Genomic DNA, 19559 nt, shown 5'->3' with positions numbered 1-19559 from the left:
CACAAACTGCAGAGAGAAAAAAAAAAAAAAAAAAAAATTCATATGTTGAAGCTCAACCCACAGTGTGACTGTATTTGGAGATACGGCCTTTAAGGAGATAATTAAGGTTAAATGAGGTCATAATGGTGAGGCCCTAATCCAACAGGACTGGTATCCTTTGAAGAAGAAGAAAAGACACTGGAGCTCTCTCTACACATGAACAGAGAAAAGGCCATGTGAGGAGACAGTGAAAAGGTAGCCATCTAAAAGCAAGGAAAAGACCTCACCAGAAACCAACCCTGAAGGCACCTTGATCTTGGACTTCTAGCTTCCAGAACTGTGAAAAAATTAATTTCCACAGTGGTTTAAACCACCCAGTCTGTAGTATAATTAAACCACAGTGGTTTAAACCACCCAGTCTGTAGTATCAGTCAGCCCTTAGCAGACTAACACAGTAGGGATATTCAAAAGTACAATTATACATTATTAAATTAAATCCTGTACACGATTTAAACTCTCATTGTTCCTCTTCAAGATAAATTTCAATGTCTTCCTGTTTGAAAGTTTGCTTTCAATAATTACAATCTGGTAAAAGTTGTAAAAGCTGAAATTTTTTTGAACTCCGTTAATTGAATACATAAAAGATTTCCAATTGATTTTGAACACAATGCAGCACAAACAAAAGACTCCTTAAAAAAAAAAAGTTCCTACCATTATAGGACACTTAAATTGATTTATTAAAAAATTCTTCAAAAAACTCAAACAGGGCTTCCCTAGTGGCACAGTGGTTAAGAATCTGCCTGCCAATGCAAGGGACACAGGTTCGAGCCCTGGCCCAGGAAGATCCCACATGCCACGGTGCAGCTGGGCCCGTGCGCCGCAACTACTGAGCCTGAGCTCTAGAGCCTGAAAGCCACAACTACTGAGCCCACATGCCACAACTACTGAAGGCTGTACAACTAGAGCCCGTGCTCCGCAACAAGAAAAGCCATGACAATGAGAAGCCTGCGCACCGCAATGAAGAGTAGCCCCCGCTCACTGCAACTAGGGAAAGCCCATGTGCAGCAATGAAGACCCAACACAGCCATAAATAAATAAACAAATAAATAAATAAATTTATTAAAAAAAACTCAAACATTTTTATAGTGCATTAGGTGATGGGCAACAACAAGAGAAAGTATATACTGCCACGCTAATTTTATTTTAATTCAACATCAGACATCACATTAGACATCACAAGAATTTTGTAATTTAATTACCCAAACAGTGTATATTAAAGTATGTGTAAATGATGACTGCTAGTTTTTATTTCCATTGGTAGAAGCTTGTTTGGACCATATTATGTCCACCACTACAACCCATTCCAAGTACATTTCTGTTCCACTGGTTTTCTTAATTCAAAAAGAGAATTACTTTTACCATGTTGTCATGCTCCATGAAAATTTGTATCCTTATTATCACCACTAAAAGAAATACTTTTATCTTTGATGTTTAACAATAGCATTCAGAATAATGTCAGATGTTTCAACTTTAATAGAATTTCCAAAAATTTTATTTTGAATCCAATAATTAGGTGAAAAAAATTAAAACCATTGTGAGAACCAAATTAATGAGTTTTCTATTTGAAGCATCTGATGTCACTGATATAAAACTGGCAGATTCAACTGTTAATGAACTACTTCTGCTAAGAGCTAGCACATTAACAGTTATGATCTCACTTTTCACACACACATGAAAAAATCTGGTATCAACTAATTTTCTAAACTAATTTTGTGCATTTTCATTTGCTCTAGATAAAAGTCCAGTCTCACAGAATGACATGAAAATACACCTCCTACAGCTGCATATTAAATTGTCATCTTTGGACATGCTTCCTATTAAAACAACAACTACTAACTTTTGACATAAACACTAATGTTTCTTCAGAAATCTTGGGTCTTCTGGTTTTCATGTGATTAGTGACATTTAGTGATTACGGCCCCTGAGGTGGAATTTAATTATATCAGCTAAATCTTGGACAAGTTATATTAATACATTTATTTACTCTCTTGACAAGTGAAAATTAAGTTCTTAATTATTCCCTAAAAACACATTTTAAAAATTTGTTTGCTTTTTAGAGATGATTGCTGCCAAAAGGGTTTACTATAAACTATATAAAAAGTTACCAAGCAATATAATATAGAAATAGTGGTACATTTAGAACATACAGTAAGTGACCAAGCCCCTGCAGCAAGGGAATTCAGCCTATTCTCCATGTGCTTTTATTTCTGGCAGGACTGCTTTGCCTCTACTCCCCATACATCTATCTAGCCTACAATTCCCCATATTTCCCACTAATTCTGCCAACTGGTAACCAGGCAACATCATGCATCTCACAGGCTGCAGCTTGGCACAAGTGTCTGATATATACCAAGGGGCTTATAGAGACATTGGCTCAAACATTTCTCCTACCACCACCCAAAACCTGAAGGAGGTGGCTGCCCTCAGCCACTCAGAGCAAACACAGTTGATGTTATCAGCAAGCATCCTACACACTGTCCTCTAAAGGGCAATGTTAGTTAAGTTGCATCTGGAAAGCATTGGGGAAAAAAGACACAGGCTCCTACTGGCCACCTTTCAGATTTTATAGCACGTGGTAAAGTGGGAGATCCATCCACCACATGCATTAAACACAACACTAGATGAGGCTATGGCTGAAGACAGAAGTACAAAATGAATGTCTATGAAAACCCATTCCAACTTCTTTTAATGTAACTATTAATAACAGCACTTCATTTAAAAAGTAAAAATCTGGGGACTTCCCTAGTGGTCCAGTGGTTAAGACTCTGAGCTTCTAATGCAGGGGGCGCGGGTTCAATCCCTGGTCAGGGAAATAAGATTCCACATGCCGTACAGTGTGGCCAAAAATTAAAAAAAAATCTGGGACATACAATAAACTGGATGTGTTACCAGGATATTAGGCACAAATTAGGATAGCCACTTAGTAAACTCTCAAATCTTCACCTTTCTTCATGCTTTTCTCCTACCTGTGAAGCCAGTTCCCCTCCTGCACATCTACTCACTTTGCATCAATCAGTGAACATCTAAGCTAACTTCTGTCCCATCTCTGGCTCCATCAGTCCACAGCGACCCCTCACCTCCTCTCAACTCCTATAGCCCTTCTGCCTATACATGTAACTTTCCATATATATACTGCCAGTAATATCATATAACCTTACAAGGATGACCAGTTAATTGAGGAGGAAAGTCAAGGAAAATTTTAAATTTTTATTGGGGTAAGGGGGGAAATAGACAAAATAAAAGGAATAAAGTATCTGCACTGAGGGAGGGGTAAAAAAATGATAGGAAGTGACATGTTCCTTTTTCAGGGCTACACATACTAGCTTGATATCTGAACAATTTGTTTTTATTTTTTGCATAAAAGTAGGGGACAATGAGAATAACTACCTAAGAGTAGACCTAAGGATTTGTTTTAATTCTGGTCCTGAGTCTACAAAATCCTGCTTGGGAGGTTTGGTGACCACTTCCCCGACTTCAGCTTTTTTTTTTTTAACCTCTTTATTGGAGTATCATTGCTTTACAATGGTGTGTCAGTTTCTGCTTTATAACAAAGTGAATCAGCTATACAAACACATATATCCTCATATCCCCTCCTCTTGCATCTCCTCCCTCCCACCCTCCCTATCCCACCCCTCTAGGTGGTCACAAAGCACCGAGCTGATATCCCTGTGCAATGCGGCTGCTTCCCACTAGCTATCCGTTTTACATTTGGTAGTGTGTATATGTCCATGCCACTCTCACACTTTGTCCCAGCTTACCCTTCTCCCTCCCGCCCCGTGTCCTCAAGTCCATTCTCTAGTAAGTCTGCGTCTTTATTCCTATCCTGCCCGTAGGTCCTTCATGACCTTTTTTTTTTTTTAGATTCCATATATATGTGTTAGCATATGGTATTTGATTTTCTCTTTCTGACTTAATTCACTGTGTATGACAAACTCTAGGTCCATCCACCTCACTTCAAATAACTCAAATTTGGGCTTCCCTGGTGGCACAGTGGTTGAGGGTCCGCCTGCCGATGCAGGGGACGCAGGTTTGTGCCCCAGTCTGGGAAGATCCCACGTGCCGTGGAGCAGCTGGGCCCGTGAGCCATGGCTGCTGGGCTGGCGCGTCCGGAGCCTGTGCTCTGCAACAGGAGAGGCCACAACAGTGAGAGGCCTGCGTATCGCAAAAAAAGAAAAATAAAACAAAAAATAACTCAAATTTGTTTCTTTTTATGGCTGAGGAATATTCCATTGTATATATATGCCACATCTTCTTTATCCATTCATCTGTTGATGGACACTTAGGTCGCTTCCATGTCCTGGCTATTGTAAAGAGAGCTGCAATGAACATTGTGGTACATGGCTCTTTTTGAATTATGGTTTTATAGAGTGTTCTGCCTATGTTTTCCTCTAAGAGTTTGATAGTGTCTGGCCTTCCATTTAGGTCTTTAATCCATTTTGAATTTATTTTTGTGTACGGTGTTAGGGAATGTTTTAATTTCATTCTTTTACATGTAGCTGTCCAGTTTACCCAGCACCAATTATTGAGGAGGCTGTTTTTTCTCCATTGTATATTCTTGCCTCCTTTACCAAAAACAAGGTGACCATGTGTCCGTGGGTTTAACTCTGGGCTTTCTATCCTGTTCCATTGATCTATACTTCTGTTTTTGTGCCAGTACCATACTGTCACGATTACTGTACCTTTGTAGTGTAGTCTGAAGTCCGGGAGCCTGATTCCTCCAGCTCCGTTTTTCTTTCTCAAGATTGCTTTGGCTATTCGGGGTCTTTTGTGTTTCCATATAAATTGTGAAATTTTTTGTTCTAGTTCTGTGAAAAAAGCCAGTGATAGTTTTGTTGCTCGTAGTAATCTCTCATGATCCTTTGTATTCCTGCAGTGTCAGTTGTTACGTCTCCGTTTTCATTTTTAATTCTGTTCATTTGTGTCTTCTCCCTTTTCTTTGTGATCATTCTGGCTTTTCTTAAATTTACCAAGGCTTGATTTGTGACCCAAGATAGACCTACCCTGGAGAATGTTCTATGAGCACTTGAGAAGAAAGTGTATTCTGTTGTTTTTGGATGGAATGTCCTATAAATATCAATGAAGTCCATCTTGTTTAATGTATCACTTAAAGCTTGTGTTTCCTTATTTATTGTCATTTTGGATGATCTGTCCATTGGTGAAAATGGGGTGTTAAAGTCCCCTACTATAACTGTGTTACTGTTGATTTCTCCTTTCATGGCTGTTAGCATTTGCTTATGTACTGAGTGCTCCTATGTTGGGTGCATCAATATTTACAATTGTTATATCTTCTTCTTGGATCGATCCCTTGATCATTATGTAGTGTCCTTCTTTGTCTCTTGTAATAGCCTTTGTTTTAAAGTCTATTTTGTCTGATATGAGAATTGCTACTCCAGCTTTCTTTTGATTTCCATTTGCATGGAATATCTTTTTCCATCCCCTCACTTTGTCTGTATGTGTCCCTAGTTCTGCAGTATGTCTCTTGTAGACATCATATATAGGGATCTTGTTTTTGTATCCATTCAGCCGGTCTATGTCTTTTGGTTGGAGCATTTAATCTTTTTACGTTTAAGGTAATTATCAATATGTATGTTCCTATTACCATTCACTTCAGCTTCTAACAGCCCACAATCCCCAGAAGTCTACGGTTGATTTTGAATTTTAGTAGTTTCAAAAGTTACTTGGGAAAATGAAACAGGTAGGGGTAAACGAATGGTAGCTAGCAATCTCAACACAAATGCAAATGGTACACACATCTTCTGGTTCTCTAACAAATGCACCATAGATAAATGCATTTAGTTTTGTAGACTATCCCTGACATAAAACCAAACATTCCTATTTTTATAACAATTTGATTTCAGGAAGCCATTACAATGCACAAAAGCCATTCAAATATCTCTCTCATTTGCCTGAGTTTTGTTATTAAACCTAATTGTTTGGATATGTCAGAAAAGCAGGGATAGAATTTTTAAATTCTCTTTTTCTATTTTCCTTTCATTCCAGGACTTAGAGGAGACGATAGCATGTAGGAGCTCTCCTTCTTCAGAGACAATTCAAACTTGCATCAAGAGTTATAGTAAGTCTACAGCATTCAAGTTTGCATCCTGTAGTAGTTCTGTACAACTATAGCATCATACGCCTGCATATTTTGGCATGGCTTACAGCCTGCCTGAATTCGATCCATATGACAAACCGCAAAATATCCTCACATAATAACTGTTTGCTCTGTGACGCTGCTTGGAGCAATTGTCATTTCTTTGTCTTGCTAAGTAATTAATTTGAAGTCATATAATGAGACTATTGGGCCCTGTCAAGTCCTCCCTTGCGAATTCCCTTACTCCACCCCTTCTTTCCTATTGCCCCTCCCCCACAGACAACTGTCCTGCTAGACCACTGCTATAGTTCCTAAGCCTGCCTACATCTAGTGTCTCCCATGGCCACAGAGTTGCCAAAACAATATTCTTAAATCACCTCCATGCACACCACATTCCTTCAATTCAACAAAGCCAAACACAAATCAACCCTTTAATAGCCTCCTACCTGCCAAATAAAAAAAACAAAGGCTTCACCTTCAAGACCTTCCATAATCTGGCTCCAGTCTAGCTTTCCCACTGGGACTGTCCTATTCCCTTTCACTCTAAAAAACTAGCCTATTCACTAACACTCTGTACACACACACACACACACACACACACACACACCCCTTCTCTTTGTGTTTCCAGGGCTGGGCTCAAACTGTTCACCTGCCTGGAATGCCCTCACCACTGCCTTTCCATTGGCCTGTTTAAGTATTATGTGTCCTTCAAAGCCCAATTCACCATCCTCTCTTCATCGTTGTCTACAAAAGGCAGAAATAGTCTCTTTGGCCTCTATAAAACTAGTGTCTTAAAAATTACTCTCTGGGTTTTTCTTTGAGGCCTCATACTGTTGGCTAGCTTTGTCTATGTCCACTTCACTAGACTGTAGCAGAGGGTACAAACCAGGCCATCTGGTGATCTGCTGCTATTGCTTCCTCCTCTGGTTCCGTGCCATGTGTACAGCAGACAATTAATATGTATTTGATTGAATAACTGGTTGAAGATATTATTTGTTCACTCATTCAACAATTATTTATTAAAGACCCAATATGTGCTAGGCACTGTTACAAGCACTAGGAAAATGTGAATGAACCATACAGATAAAAATTTCTACCTTCATAGAACTTACACTGTAGTGGAGGAGAAAAAGATTTTTTTTTTAAGTAAGCTATATATAATATTAGAAGGTGCTAAGTACTATGGAGAAAAATAAAGTAGGGAAGGAAAATAAGGAATGTAAGGTAAGGGTGGAAAGTGGGGGTGTGATTTTAAATAGAATGATTATGGAAGGTCTCTCTGAGAAAGTGACATTTGATCCCAGAAGTGAATGAGGTCATGGAGCAAGGTATGCAGATATCTATCCAGAAGAAGAACATTCCAGGCAGAGGAACAGCAAGTGATAAAACCCAGAGACAGAAATGTGCCTGGAATGTTCAGGGAAGAACAAAGAGGCTAATGTGGGGTGAGCGAGGGGGAGAATGGAAGGAGGAAGGTAAAGAAGCAACAGGGGCTAGGCTTGGAAAAGCCTTGAGCCAGTCAGAGACCTGGCTATTATCACAGGTGATGGAGCAGAGGAATGACACATATGACTTGCATTTGGAAGGATCAACTTGGATGTTCATTGAGTATAGGCAGATTGTAACAAGACAGAAGCAGGAAGACCAGTAAGGAGGTAATATATTAAGTAGGTGAGAGGTGATGGGTATTTGACCAGAATGGTTGCAGGTAGCAAGCAGTTGTCCAATTCTGGATATATTTCAAAGGCCGATCTCCTAGGATTTACTGATAGATTAGATGTGGGATATGAGGGAAATAGAAATCAAGGATGACTCCAAGACCAAACAGGCTGCCACTTATAGGGATGGGGATGATCTTGGGGGCAAAAGCTTTTAGGAGGGGGAGAACAGTATTCCGAATATTAGAAATGTTTAGTCAGAGTAACGAATGGGGAGACTGAGAATGCAGTGAGATACGGAAGTCTACAATTAAGGGGAGAAGACAGGACTGAAAATAAACTTTTGGGAGTTGTCAGCATACAGATGGTATTTAAGCTATGGGACTAGATTAAATCAAGGGAGTGAGTGTAGACAGAGATATACAGCCCAACGACTAAGCCCTAGGAACCAGCAAAGAAGACTGAGAAGGAGTAGCCAGTGAGGCAGGAGGACAATGTTAAGGCTGGACGTTAAGAGACTGTGTGCTTGAGAAAACAATCCATGTGCGTGATTTAACTTAGACAATGGAGGCTAAGGGAGGGAATTTATTTTCCCCACTCCTTATGGCAGCTGTGGTTGGGTAAACTTTAAACAGATAAGCAAGGATATGATACAGTTTTCCATAAAAGTAAAATTTTAGTAACACAATACTGAGTTCTATTTTCTACCAAAAAAAAAGTGTCCAGTGATAATCAAGTTAGTGCAGGGTTTCTCAACCTTGGCACTACTGACATTTTAGCTGGGATAATCCTTTATTGTGGAGGGCTGTGCTGAGCATTATGGGATGTTTGGCAGCATCCCTGGTCTCTACCCACTAGATGTCAGTAGTGCACCCCTTCACCTCCCCACCATTGCCAAAGGACCCAGAGACAAAATCGTCCCCAGTTGAGAACTCTGAGGTAGAGCAAGTTGTCAACAACAACCAACTCTATGGTAAGCATTCTTGCTGCGAAATGCAACTGTCAGTTTCTGCTGATATTCTGTACTCCCACCTGCCCTACTCTCTTCTCCAGGCTTCTCACCAGCCCACAGATGAGAAAGATTCTCATTGTATTCACCACCCAGAGTGAGGAAAGTAAGCAATTAGCTCAACCTGTCATTAAAAAAAAAATGTGTTCTGATTTTTTTTCAATGTAAAAGATATGCCCCAAGTCTACCCAGTTCAAAAGTGACCCTTTCTGCACACCCTCATTCATTGCAGCACTACACAACAGACAAGAGGTAGGAGCAACCCAGTGTCCATCGACAGATGAATGGATAAAATAACTGGTATGTACATACAGTGAAATATCATTCAGTCTTAAAAGAGAGAAAATTCTGACACATGATACACATGGATGAACCTTGAGGGCGTTATGCTAAGTGAAATATGCCAGTCACAAAAGGACACATCCTGTATGATCCCACTCATATGAGGTACTTAGAGTAGCCAAATTCATAAGAGACAGAAAGTACAGTGGTTTTTGGGGACTAGAGTCGTGGGGGGAGAACCGGGAGCTACTGTTTACTAGGTACAGAGTTTCAGTTCTGCAGGATGAAAAGAGTTGTAGGGATGGGTGGTGGCAATGGCTACACAACAAAGTGAATGTACTTCATACTACTGGACTGTACACTTAGAAATGGTTAACATGGTAAATTTTATGTTACAGGCTTTTTATCACAATTTAAAAAAGAACAGACTGCTGGCTCTGGAGTGAGACTGTCTGGGTTCAAATACTGGCAAAGTGCCCAAAGAGGTACCTGGCTCATAGTAAATACTCAGTAAATATTAGTGGCTGATATTAAATTAGTATTATAACTAAAATTATACTAAGTCGGTGTGCGTGTTTGTCAGGAGCATGGTTGACAGGTATGTGTGACTTTGGTGATTGGGAAAGCAGTCATAAAGAAAGTTTGGTTAAAAAAAAATAACCATTTCTAGGAATAAAACCATTTAACTAACTGAATATCATTAAATACAAAATAGGTTGATCTCTTTCCCCTCAAAATTAGGTCCTCTCCTGTGGATTTATCTTGCACTTACTTATTTTAAAGATCCAGGTTCCTTTTGCATTATTTTTTCAAATCTTAAAAATTTTTTTAAACATTTAAAAATGCTTCTGTGCATGTAAATACAGACATTTTTTTCCTAAAACGATCAACTACCCATTCTATATGTTACCCTTTTTATATAAAGGTTTTTCTTTCACTATTGACATCAACAATTACTTGCAGAGTCCTTCACTGCCTGTAATTTTGACTCTCATTCACTTCCTTCCTAGTATATCTACTCAAAATGGAGCCTAACTTTAATAGCTGTATTTGTGTTAAGGAGAGTTAACAGAGAGAAATAACAAAACGAAACAGAAAAGTGAATAAAAGAAGCACAAAAGGGCTTCCCTGGTGGCGCAGTGGTTGGGAGTCCGCCTGCTGATGCAGGGGACACGGGTTCGTACCCCGGTCCGGGAAGATCCCACGTGCTGCGGAGCGGCTGGACCCGTGAGCCATGGCCGCTGAGCCTGCGCGTCCGGAGCCTGTGCTCCGCAATGGGAGAGGCCACGACAGTGAGAGGCCCGCATACCGCAAAAAAAAAAAAAAAAAAAAAAAAAAAAACGAGTAAGATACCCAAAAAAAAAAAAAAAAAAAAAAAAAAAAGAAAGCGAGTAAGAGAAAAGCAACCTGTCCACTCTTAGTGACAAGCAAGAAGTATTCTAAAGGCTAGGTTCTTAGCTCACAGATGAGCTCCCCAGTCTTTATGAAAGAAAATGGGTATTCATTCAGTAAGTCAAAATCAAAGAAAGACAAGAGCAGATGAGGCTTTATGAACTGTCTAACCTGCATAGGATTAATCTTCACCGAGCGTTCAAAGCACTCCACGCATTCTTTAAACTCTTTGCTTCGAAGATGGAGGAGGCCTTTGGAGCGCTGGGCGCGAGCACTGCGGTGCTGAGACAACTCCCAGGCCTGGTCGTAGTAAGAGTGCTCTCGAAGGACATCTCCAAGCAAGCAGTATAGACTTGGTGTTTCTTTTTTCTCCAGCTCTTGCCTGAGGATTTCTTCTGCCTAGAAATAACAACAGAAATAACTCAATTGCTGAATAGTGACAAATGCCTACTTTTTAGCACATATACAATCTTTTATGTCACATGATCCAAAATTTTATTTTCAAAGTTTGAGATGACCTGCTTATTTCATGCATCTAGCACACAGGCTGGAAAAGAGAGGAACAGTAGAAGATCAATATGGTACAAGTAACAGAGGAACAAGAAGTAAGAGGTGAACACGCTTTGCTGGCCTCTGGAATCCTCAAGGAAAGGCCCCGAGGAGAGGCTGACTTCATGATACTGGGGGGGATTCATTTAGCTCCCCTTTTCCCTGCTCCCTGTTCCAGTTGTCACCACTGTGACCGTTTGTTAGAGCAGAGCCTTCACTTCACCTCCACCCAATAGCAATGAAAAGTATGTTTTCCCTTTTTAAAAATGGTATGCTTCAGGAGCCTGGGATCGCTGAAAAATTTATAAAAGAAGGGAGAGGGTACAATTTAATAGGCACTGCTAAGCACCTACCTCTTAACCGAACTACATCACACCTCACAGATAAAACCTGCTGGAATTCCCTGGTGGTCCAGTAGTTAGGACTCCGTGCTTCCACTGCAGAGGGCACAGTTTGATCCCCAGTTCGGGAACTAGGATCCTGCACGCCGTGCAGCGTGGCCAAAAAAACAAACAAACAAACAAAAAAACCTTGCCAACATGAGACCTGCTTCCAGACAGTCCATTCACTGTAGAAATTAAAGACCATCCTCAGTACATGGCTTGGGTATTATTCTCATGTGTCCACAATTCGGATTCACCTTGTCACCCAAGCTAACTCTGTACTTGTGACATATACTATCTCACTTCCCCCACCCATGTCTGTTACCCACCCCCACCCCCATTTCTGATTAATTTCAACAGAGGGCAAGAAGCATGGTAGCAGCTCTACTTTCCATCCTCACATACAAATACTTCCACATAAACAGCAGTGGGGTCACCAAGTATGCCAACACAGCCTTGGCCAAAGTGGATGTAGATATTCAGGAAGCCATCCTTTGGTAGCTAAAGTGGTAGTTTAGACCCCCTAACTTGCATGGCTGGCAATCTTAAAGTCTGTATATCTTATTTTCTTTAGGTTCAACATATCTATAATTTAAGTCTTAAGCAGTCTAATTTTTGTGAAATCTTTTAAAAGATGGCTGTGCTTCTAAAAGTGTCTTTGGATGCTATGGCCTCTTTTGCATTTCTGATACAGTATGGGTTATGTAGGTCTTTTAGGCTGGTCTGAAAATGAAACCAGAATTTATAAAACAGGTTCTAAGAGAAAACAATTCCAAGTCCTAAATGGCCAAAATAAACATGAAATTTTCAAATATAATCCATGTAATTCCTTTATTCACGGATAATACAGCAGTTATTAATGTATCTAACTATGATTCCATATTCGGTATATTTTCAATAGGTACATTTCAATATACTTTGTATTTAATATATTTATTTTTATGTATATGCGTGTATGTATTCAACCAAACTGTGTATAACAAATTGTAGCCACAGCAGGATTTTTGCTGAAATGACCTTACAGTGTAGTTGAGGCATTTCTCTTGACATCATGTCACTAAAACTCGATACCCACACTCTCCCACTTCTGCTTTAAACGGCTAGAGTGGATTCTGTGGTCTGCAATTAAACAATGACCATTACAGTAACTGGGTACAGAAGTTACTGCTGTCAATACACTCCTGAAAAAAGTGAAACTTTAGCTTTATAAGGAACCTCCATACTGTTGAACCTAGGGGCAGGACGGGAATAAAGATGCAGACCTACTAGAGAACGGACTTGAGGACACGGGGAGGGAGGGGGAAGGGTAGGCTGGGACAAAGTGACAGAGTGGCATGGATATATATACACTACCAAACGTAAAATAGATAGCTAGTGGGAAGCAGCCCCATAGCACAGGGAGATCAGCTTGGTGCTTTGTGACCACCTAGAGGGGTGGGATAGGGAGGGTGGGAGGGAGGGAGACGCAAGAGGGAAGAGATATGGGGACATATGTATATGTATAACTGATTCACTTTGTTATAAAGCAGAAACTAACACACCTTTGTAAAGCAATTATACTCCAATAAAGATGTTAAAAAAGAAAACCGTGAAACTTCGTGATTGGTTATCTGATCTGGTTGGAGTTGAAGACAATGAGGATCCAGTGATCGTGACAGGGTTTAACGTCACTACTAGTCCATGACATCCAGTGATGAAAGGATTACTTAAATTATCACCTGCGGTAACTTAGAATGAAGCACCGATCTAATGCAAGGCTTTTGCAGTTTGAGTGACAGGACTTTGTGAGAGAGCGCAAGACTGTGAGGTAGGTCAGCTGCTCCTAAGTTCACCGGACAGCTCAAAAAGAGAAAATGACACTCAGTGTTTTAAATCCTCAAGGCCAGAGAACCAGGGTATTTCTATAATTTCCTAAAAGAATTTGTTTTCCTTGTAGCTGCCAAGCTGGTACAGGCAAAAATCAGATGCAGGCATTGCTCTTGTAGGACTGCTGAAATACAATATAGGATGAATTCGGTTTCACTAGTTCTATGTGAAAGTTAGGGCATTTGATTGGGTTAATCAAATATGCTTTACTGATTCATTTTATTTCCTCTATTGCCTCTTAGCTACACATCATTTATTGAATTTTCATGTTTGCTCTAGGGCTTCTCATGTTCATCTTCAATTGATCTACGTTCATTTAGAGTTAATACTGTATCACCTCACCTTTCTCATGTCTCAAGTGGCCTTCCTAAATTTCTGTTCCCCAGAGACAATGAAATAAACGACTGCTATTGTTTTAAGCCACTATGTTTTGATGGGGTTTGTTATATACCAATAATAACTGCAACAGTTGTTTAAAGCGAGAGGGTTACTCTAGTGCCAGTTACTTCATCGTGGCCAGGAGAAGAGGGCACTGATTATAAAAGAGCAAGCCCCAAGAATGTAAATGGGGACATTTGGGACGATTCAGATAACAGAAAACCCCCAGATTCTATGGAGTTTCCTAAGCCAGCAGAGGCAACCCTCCCCTATCTGATAAGACTAGTGCTACCTTGCTTAAGGACAGTGTAACAACTACACCTCAGGAGTTACCTTGCAAGAGATGCCAATTCTCTCCTATTACCTAACCCCTTCCACCCCTCACTGCCTCCAGACATGTAAATGGGTTTATACACAAAAAGAACTGCAAGATGTTGTTACTTTCTAGAGAGAAAACCTTGGGACCTTGTGGAAAAAGATTCTAAGGGAGCTAGACCATAGACAAAGAGGATCATAATTTTAAATCAGCTTAATGTAGACACTCATCAGAAAATTCTGATTCACAGTTCTAACTCAAGCAGCTGGGGATGGTTCCAACTATTTGCTCAACTGCTTGACTAAAACCTAGCCTCAAACATGGCCAAAACGAAGGCTGAGACGCCAAAAATTCCTTGGTGTAACATGGAAGAAAGAATCCAACAACTCAGAAGAAAAGGCTGTTGTTAATTTAGCATCTGCAACCTGTTACCCACCCTACCTGTGTCCCCCATTAAGGCCAAGGAGATACTCCTTTCACCTTGACTTTGAGAAATACATTGTACCTGGGAGTACCAGCACTGTGAAAAGTGCTATAGTAGATATCCTATGTAAGCTGGGGGTAAAGCCGAGAGGTCCTTCTGTTAAATGGGCTTCCTGATTTCAGTGGGGATGATCAGAAGCCAAGGTAGTAGAGACTTGCTGATAGCCCCTGGAAGCAAGACGAACATAGTTCTTTGTAACAGGCACGTCCAGAGTGATAAGGAGAATGGTCTGACTAGCATGGATCATAGGTGATGGCCAACTGATCATAGAGATTTTTAACCAAATTAGATAAACAGCCAACTAAGTACAACCTGATCTACGTAAGACTTAAAAAAAAAAAATCTAGATTTGGAGACTAGATGTCTGACCTGAATCACCATGCTGACACACTCTCTCACCCAATTCCTATCCCTAAGTCATTTCACAGACTCAGAGCCTCTTATAAGCAAACAAATACATAAGCAAGCAACTCAGTACTGGTGAGAAAGGACCCTGTGATAACATAACAAGTGTATACCACAATTCTTCTTCCCTAAATAAGTAATTATAACCATTTACCAGGTAATTTTATCCTGGGGAAAAAGAAATACCTCCTCTTTTCAGGGTTGATTAGCTCTTAGGTACTGCTAATCCCTGGGGACCCAGAATATCACCATGTTGAGTTAGCGGGTTTATGGGAGATACTAAGCCTACCATGGGATGGACTAAGTCCCGAACCCACCCAGTGGTTACTTCCCTAGTTGAATACAGAGGTGAATTACATACATCCAGCAACAAGCAGAGTCCACAGTGAGTGCTACTGTGGGCCAATAAAGGGCCAAGTGAAAGCCTCTGAAGCTGCTTCTCCTCATTAAAAGAGAAAACCCAAAGCAACACCGCATTATCTATGTAAACCACAGACATGTGTGCCACTATCAAAAACTTGAGAGACACTGCGAAGTGTGTGTGTTTGTACGTGTGTGCATGGGCCGTTTAACCTACCCATTTAAATTGAGAACACAGACGGGTCCTGGAAAATGTCATAGATTATTATAAACTTAATGTAATGGTGCTCTAATTATAGCTACTGTTCCAGACATGATCTCTTTACTGCAGCAAATAATCACAGCCCCTGACATAGGCTAAGCAGGTACTGATACAGCAAATATCTCTACCCAATAACCAGGCAACATCAAATGCAGTGGGCTTTAACTAGCACAGAGAGAAGTAGACTTTCCCTGTCTTTCCTCAGAATTACATAGACTTATGGTATAATTCAGTCTGCAAGGACCTTGATTGTCTCACTATCCCATTAGATCTTACCAGTCTTGATGACATCATGCTAATAAAAAAGGTCAAGAAACTAAAATAAAAAATTATATGCCAATGTCAACCAAAACCCAATGGGAAATTACATACTCTTGTCACTGTAACTTGTTATTAGGAAAATTTTCATTTATAAAAATTCATTTTATACGTTCCTTAGAAGGAACTTATCTATTAAATAAAGCAAGATATGTAAAATAAATGTTTATGTGTTATTTTTGTTATTATTTCTAGTTATTTTTGTTCTTATATGCCCTAAGAATGCTTCAATATCTAAACCTCTTTTGAAGAAACTGTACGTTTCCCCCAAATCAGAAATTCTTCTTTACATATACAACACAATCTATAAAATACTCTGTGTCTGGGAATTCCCTGGTAGTCCAGTGGGTTTGATCCCTGGTCAGGAAACTAAGATCCAAAAAACTGGCCAAAAAAAGAAAAATTAATTAATTAATTGTATTAAAAAATACAATACTCTGGGCCTATTAGTAGTTTGTCACTTTCCAAATAAGTAAACTCCCAAGTAAAAGGACTAAACCACTGCATAGTCATATGTACCAGATCATACTATGTACTTGCTTAAGCTGGGAACTACGTTTCCTAAAATCCCTTTCCCTTCTGATTTCGTGTTAGAGTTGGTCAGAAGGGAAACTTGCTAAGGATTTGAAAGGCAGAAGTAAAGCAACAAACATTCTTTACTCTTGGAAGGTTGTCATGGTTAAATATGACATCAAACAAGAGGCAGAGATGTCCTGAAGATCCCAGCTTGACCATGCTCTATGTGTCCATCTTGTCTTTCCACTTGCTGGTCCTGCCAACCAATAGCAACCCCGGGCCCACCATAAGACACTTCACTTTGGACCCACAGAGCTTGTAGCTACAGAGATCCAACAGCTTTCCACAGACCTCTCCACAAGTTCCTTCTTCATCCTCCCATTGCAATGGCTGGAAGTACGTGGCTTCTCAGATTCCCCTGTAAGTTCTGACTGATGCACTTGTGCCAATGCTTCAAGTGGATCGTTAAATGATTCTTTCCCTGATCCTCTTACTCCCTCTTTCACTCCTTCATTTTCCTTCCCACATGTGTGTAATATCTTATTCTTTTAGCGAACCTCTATTCCCCAAAATACTCAAAGTGGCTCTGCTTTCATAAACAAAACCTGAATGATAAAACCGTTTTTTTCATTTTTCCTTTTAAATGCCTTACGTGTCCTTCCATCTGACAGTATTTACAGATTAGTTTTTATTCAGCACATTATTAAATGCATTATCTCACTTAACCTCTGTAATAATTCTGAGAGGTAGATACTAATATGCCAATTTTTAAGACAAATACAAGTTTAGATTCCTTGATCAACTGGTAAGCCCAAAACCAAAAACTACTAAGTTGAAAAACAGGACCTTGATTTCAGGTTCAATACTTTTCCTATTTTCACATCAGCAAAAATGGTGGTATGAGGACCTCTAAAATTTCCCTGCACCACAAAAGCAACAAAGAAAACTGGAAAAAAGTGTTAGAATCAACTATTTCAGAACTCTGGAAATTAATCAAAGATTTGAAATAACCCAGGGAGTGTTTATTCAAGAAAATGATAAAACTCTTGGGAAGAACAGCAAGCTTTGTGTCATTTTAACATGTACCATTCCTATTCCCTCTTCTGAAGCTCTGCACTAGCCTTGAAAACCAACAGCATATTATCATGGGAAAATTATCAGCCCAGCAGCCACGAGAGGGAACAAAATGGGTTTGGAGCTCCTCTGAAGTTTCATTCCCAGAAAATTGTCTGGTGGTTCCCTGGAAGAGCCCACTTGCAAAGCTGTCTTTACTTAACCTAACTCTGAACTTGTCCGGTGACTACCCTTTGTCAAAAACAATTAGAGACAATTAATTAATTCTGCAGCTGCCTGAGGCAGTAACAGCTGGGGCAAACAACAGGCTATACAAAACACTTAAAGGAAAATAAGGGAATGAGATATACATAAGGGCTTTGAAAAACTCCACCATATTGGTGGGAATCTAAGTCCATGCATGTGTAGGGCTGTGCACATGTTCAGGAAAGACCTGAGAAGGCCCTATGCTCTCACCTCAGGCTGACCCTGAGGCTTTGCACAAGCAGTTAGTGAATGCTAAGGCAGAGTTGTCAACTGCTGGCTAAGTGCTGAAAGCGTACCCCAACACACACACACCTACAGCCCACCATCAAAGACTGGGAGACTTCTTAATTTAGGCATTTAAGGAATTTTCCGTCCAATCATTAGCTGACCATTAAGCTAACCAATCTGAAACTACACAAAGAAACAAGAAAGTATGGCCCTTACATGGGAAAAAAAAGTAGAAACCATCCCTGAGGATGTCCATATAATGGACTCAAAAGACACTTAAAATCTGCTATTTTAAATAATGCCTAGTACAAGGACTAAGAAACTCAAAAAGAAAAAAAAGTAAAAGAAATGACAATGGAATTAAAATGGTATACTAGAAGTAGAAAACATCCATTTAGTCAAAAAGAAGGCAGTAATGGGGAAATAAAAAAGACATATAGAAAACAAAATGACCAACATACATCCTACACTATCAGTAATTAAATTAAATGTAAAGGGATTAAATACTCCAATCAAAGGCAAGATTGGCAGAAAGGATTTTAAAATTATGATTCAACTAAATGCTGTCTACAAGGGACACACTTTAGATTCAGACACAAACAGATTGAAAATTTTTAAAAAATAAAAAGGAAGATAACACATCGTGGAAACAGTAACCAAAAGAAAGCTGGAGTAGCTACACTAATATAAGAAAAAATACACCTTAAGACAAAAATTGTTACTAGAACAAAGAAAGGCATATTTTAATGATAAATATTCACTCCATCAAGAAGACAGAATAGTTACGAGTATATACTCACCTAACAACAGAGCCCCAAATTACACGAAGCAAAAACTGACAGATCTGAAGGGAGAAATACAAATTCAACAATAATATTTGGAGGCTTCAATATCCAACTTTTAATAATGAATAGAACAACTATACAGAAGACTTGAACAATGCTATAAACCAACTAGACCCAACAGACACTTAAAGGACACTCTGTCCAACAACAGTGGAATACACATTCTTCTCAAGTGCACACAGAACATTCTCCAGAAGATATACTATATGTTAGGTCATAAAATGTCTCAATAAATCTGAAAGTGTAGAAGTCACAAAAAGTATATTCTCCAACTACAACGGGATGAAATTAGAAATCAGTAACAAAGAAATTTGAGAAATTCACAAATATGTGGAAATTAAACAACACACTGTTAAATAAACAGTAAGTCAAAAAAGAAATCACAGGGAAATTGAAAACACTTTGAGATAAATGGAAACAAATATATAGTATGCCAAAACTTATGGGATGCAGTGAAAGCAGTGCTTAGAGGAAAATTTACAGTTATAAATGCCTATATATCAAAAATAAATAATATCAATTCTGGAAGATGGGTCTGGAGGGCCAGAGTGGGGCAGCTTCCAGAAGAAGGTAAGAAACACTAGAGCAGTGACTCTGCTTAGTCTAAATTGGCCTCTTTTCGCCTCAAATTCCTATCCCACGTTTCTTTAGATAAGTCAATTCTTTCTCCTTGAGCACTTACACCTCTTCATCCTGCCGACAGACTTATCTCCCCCAAGGGCGATGCTTGCAGGCAATATATTTGCTCTCTTCAATTAGTCACACCCTGTCTTCCTCACTCTCTCCAAAATGTTCTATTTTCTCTTCCCTCCTCCACTTATCCACTCAATTTATATAATTTATTACCAAATAAAGAAC

At 39.5% G+C, this 19559-nt stretch overlaps 1 protein-coding gene across 2 annotated transcripts in view; it reads right to left on the bottom strand.

The window, feature by feature from the left end:
• Positions 1 to 19559, bottom strand: part of TTC27 (tetratricopeptide repeat domain 27) — a 180497-nt gene that overhangs the window by 45714 nt on the left and 115224 nt on the right. For both annotated transcript variants that reach the window (XM_024732349.1, XM_024732340.1), the window contains exon 13: positions 10643 to 10870. In XM_024732349.1, the coding sequence (XP_024588117.1) occupies positions 10643 to 10870 (228 nt within the window). The remainder of the gene's footprint in view (positions 1 to 10642; positions 10871 to 19559) is intronic.

Source organism: Neophocaena asiaeorientalis, unplaced genomic scaffold (assembly GCF_003031525.2).
Source record: "Neophocaena asiaeorientalis asiaeorientalis breed wild unplaced genomic scaffold, Neophocaena_asiaeorientalis_V1.1 scaffold18, whole genome shotgun sequence".
NCBI classification, from domain to species: domain Eukaryota; kingdom Metazoa; phylum Chordata; class Mammalia; order Artiodactyla; family Phocoenidae; genus Neophocaena; species Neophocaena asiaeorientalis.
The sequence above is the reverse complement of the archived record's forward strand: the minus strand, read 5'-3'. Positions and strand labels throughout refer to the sequence as shown.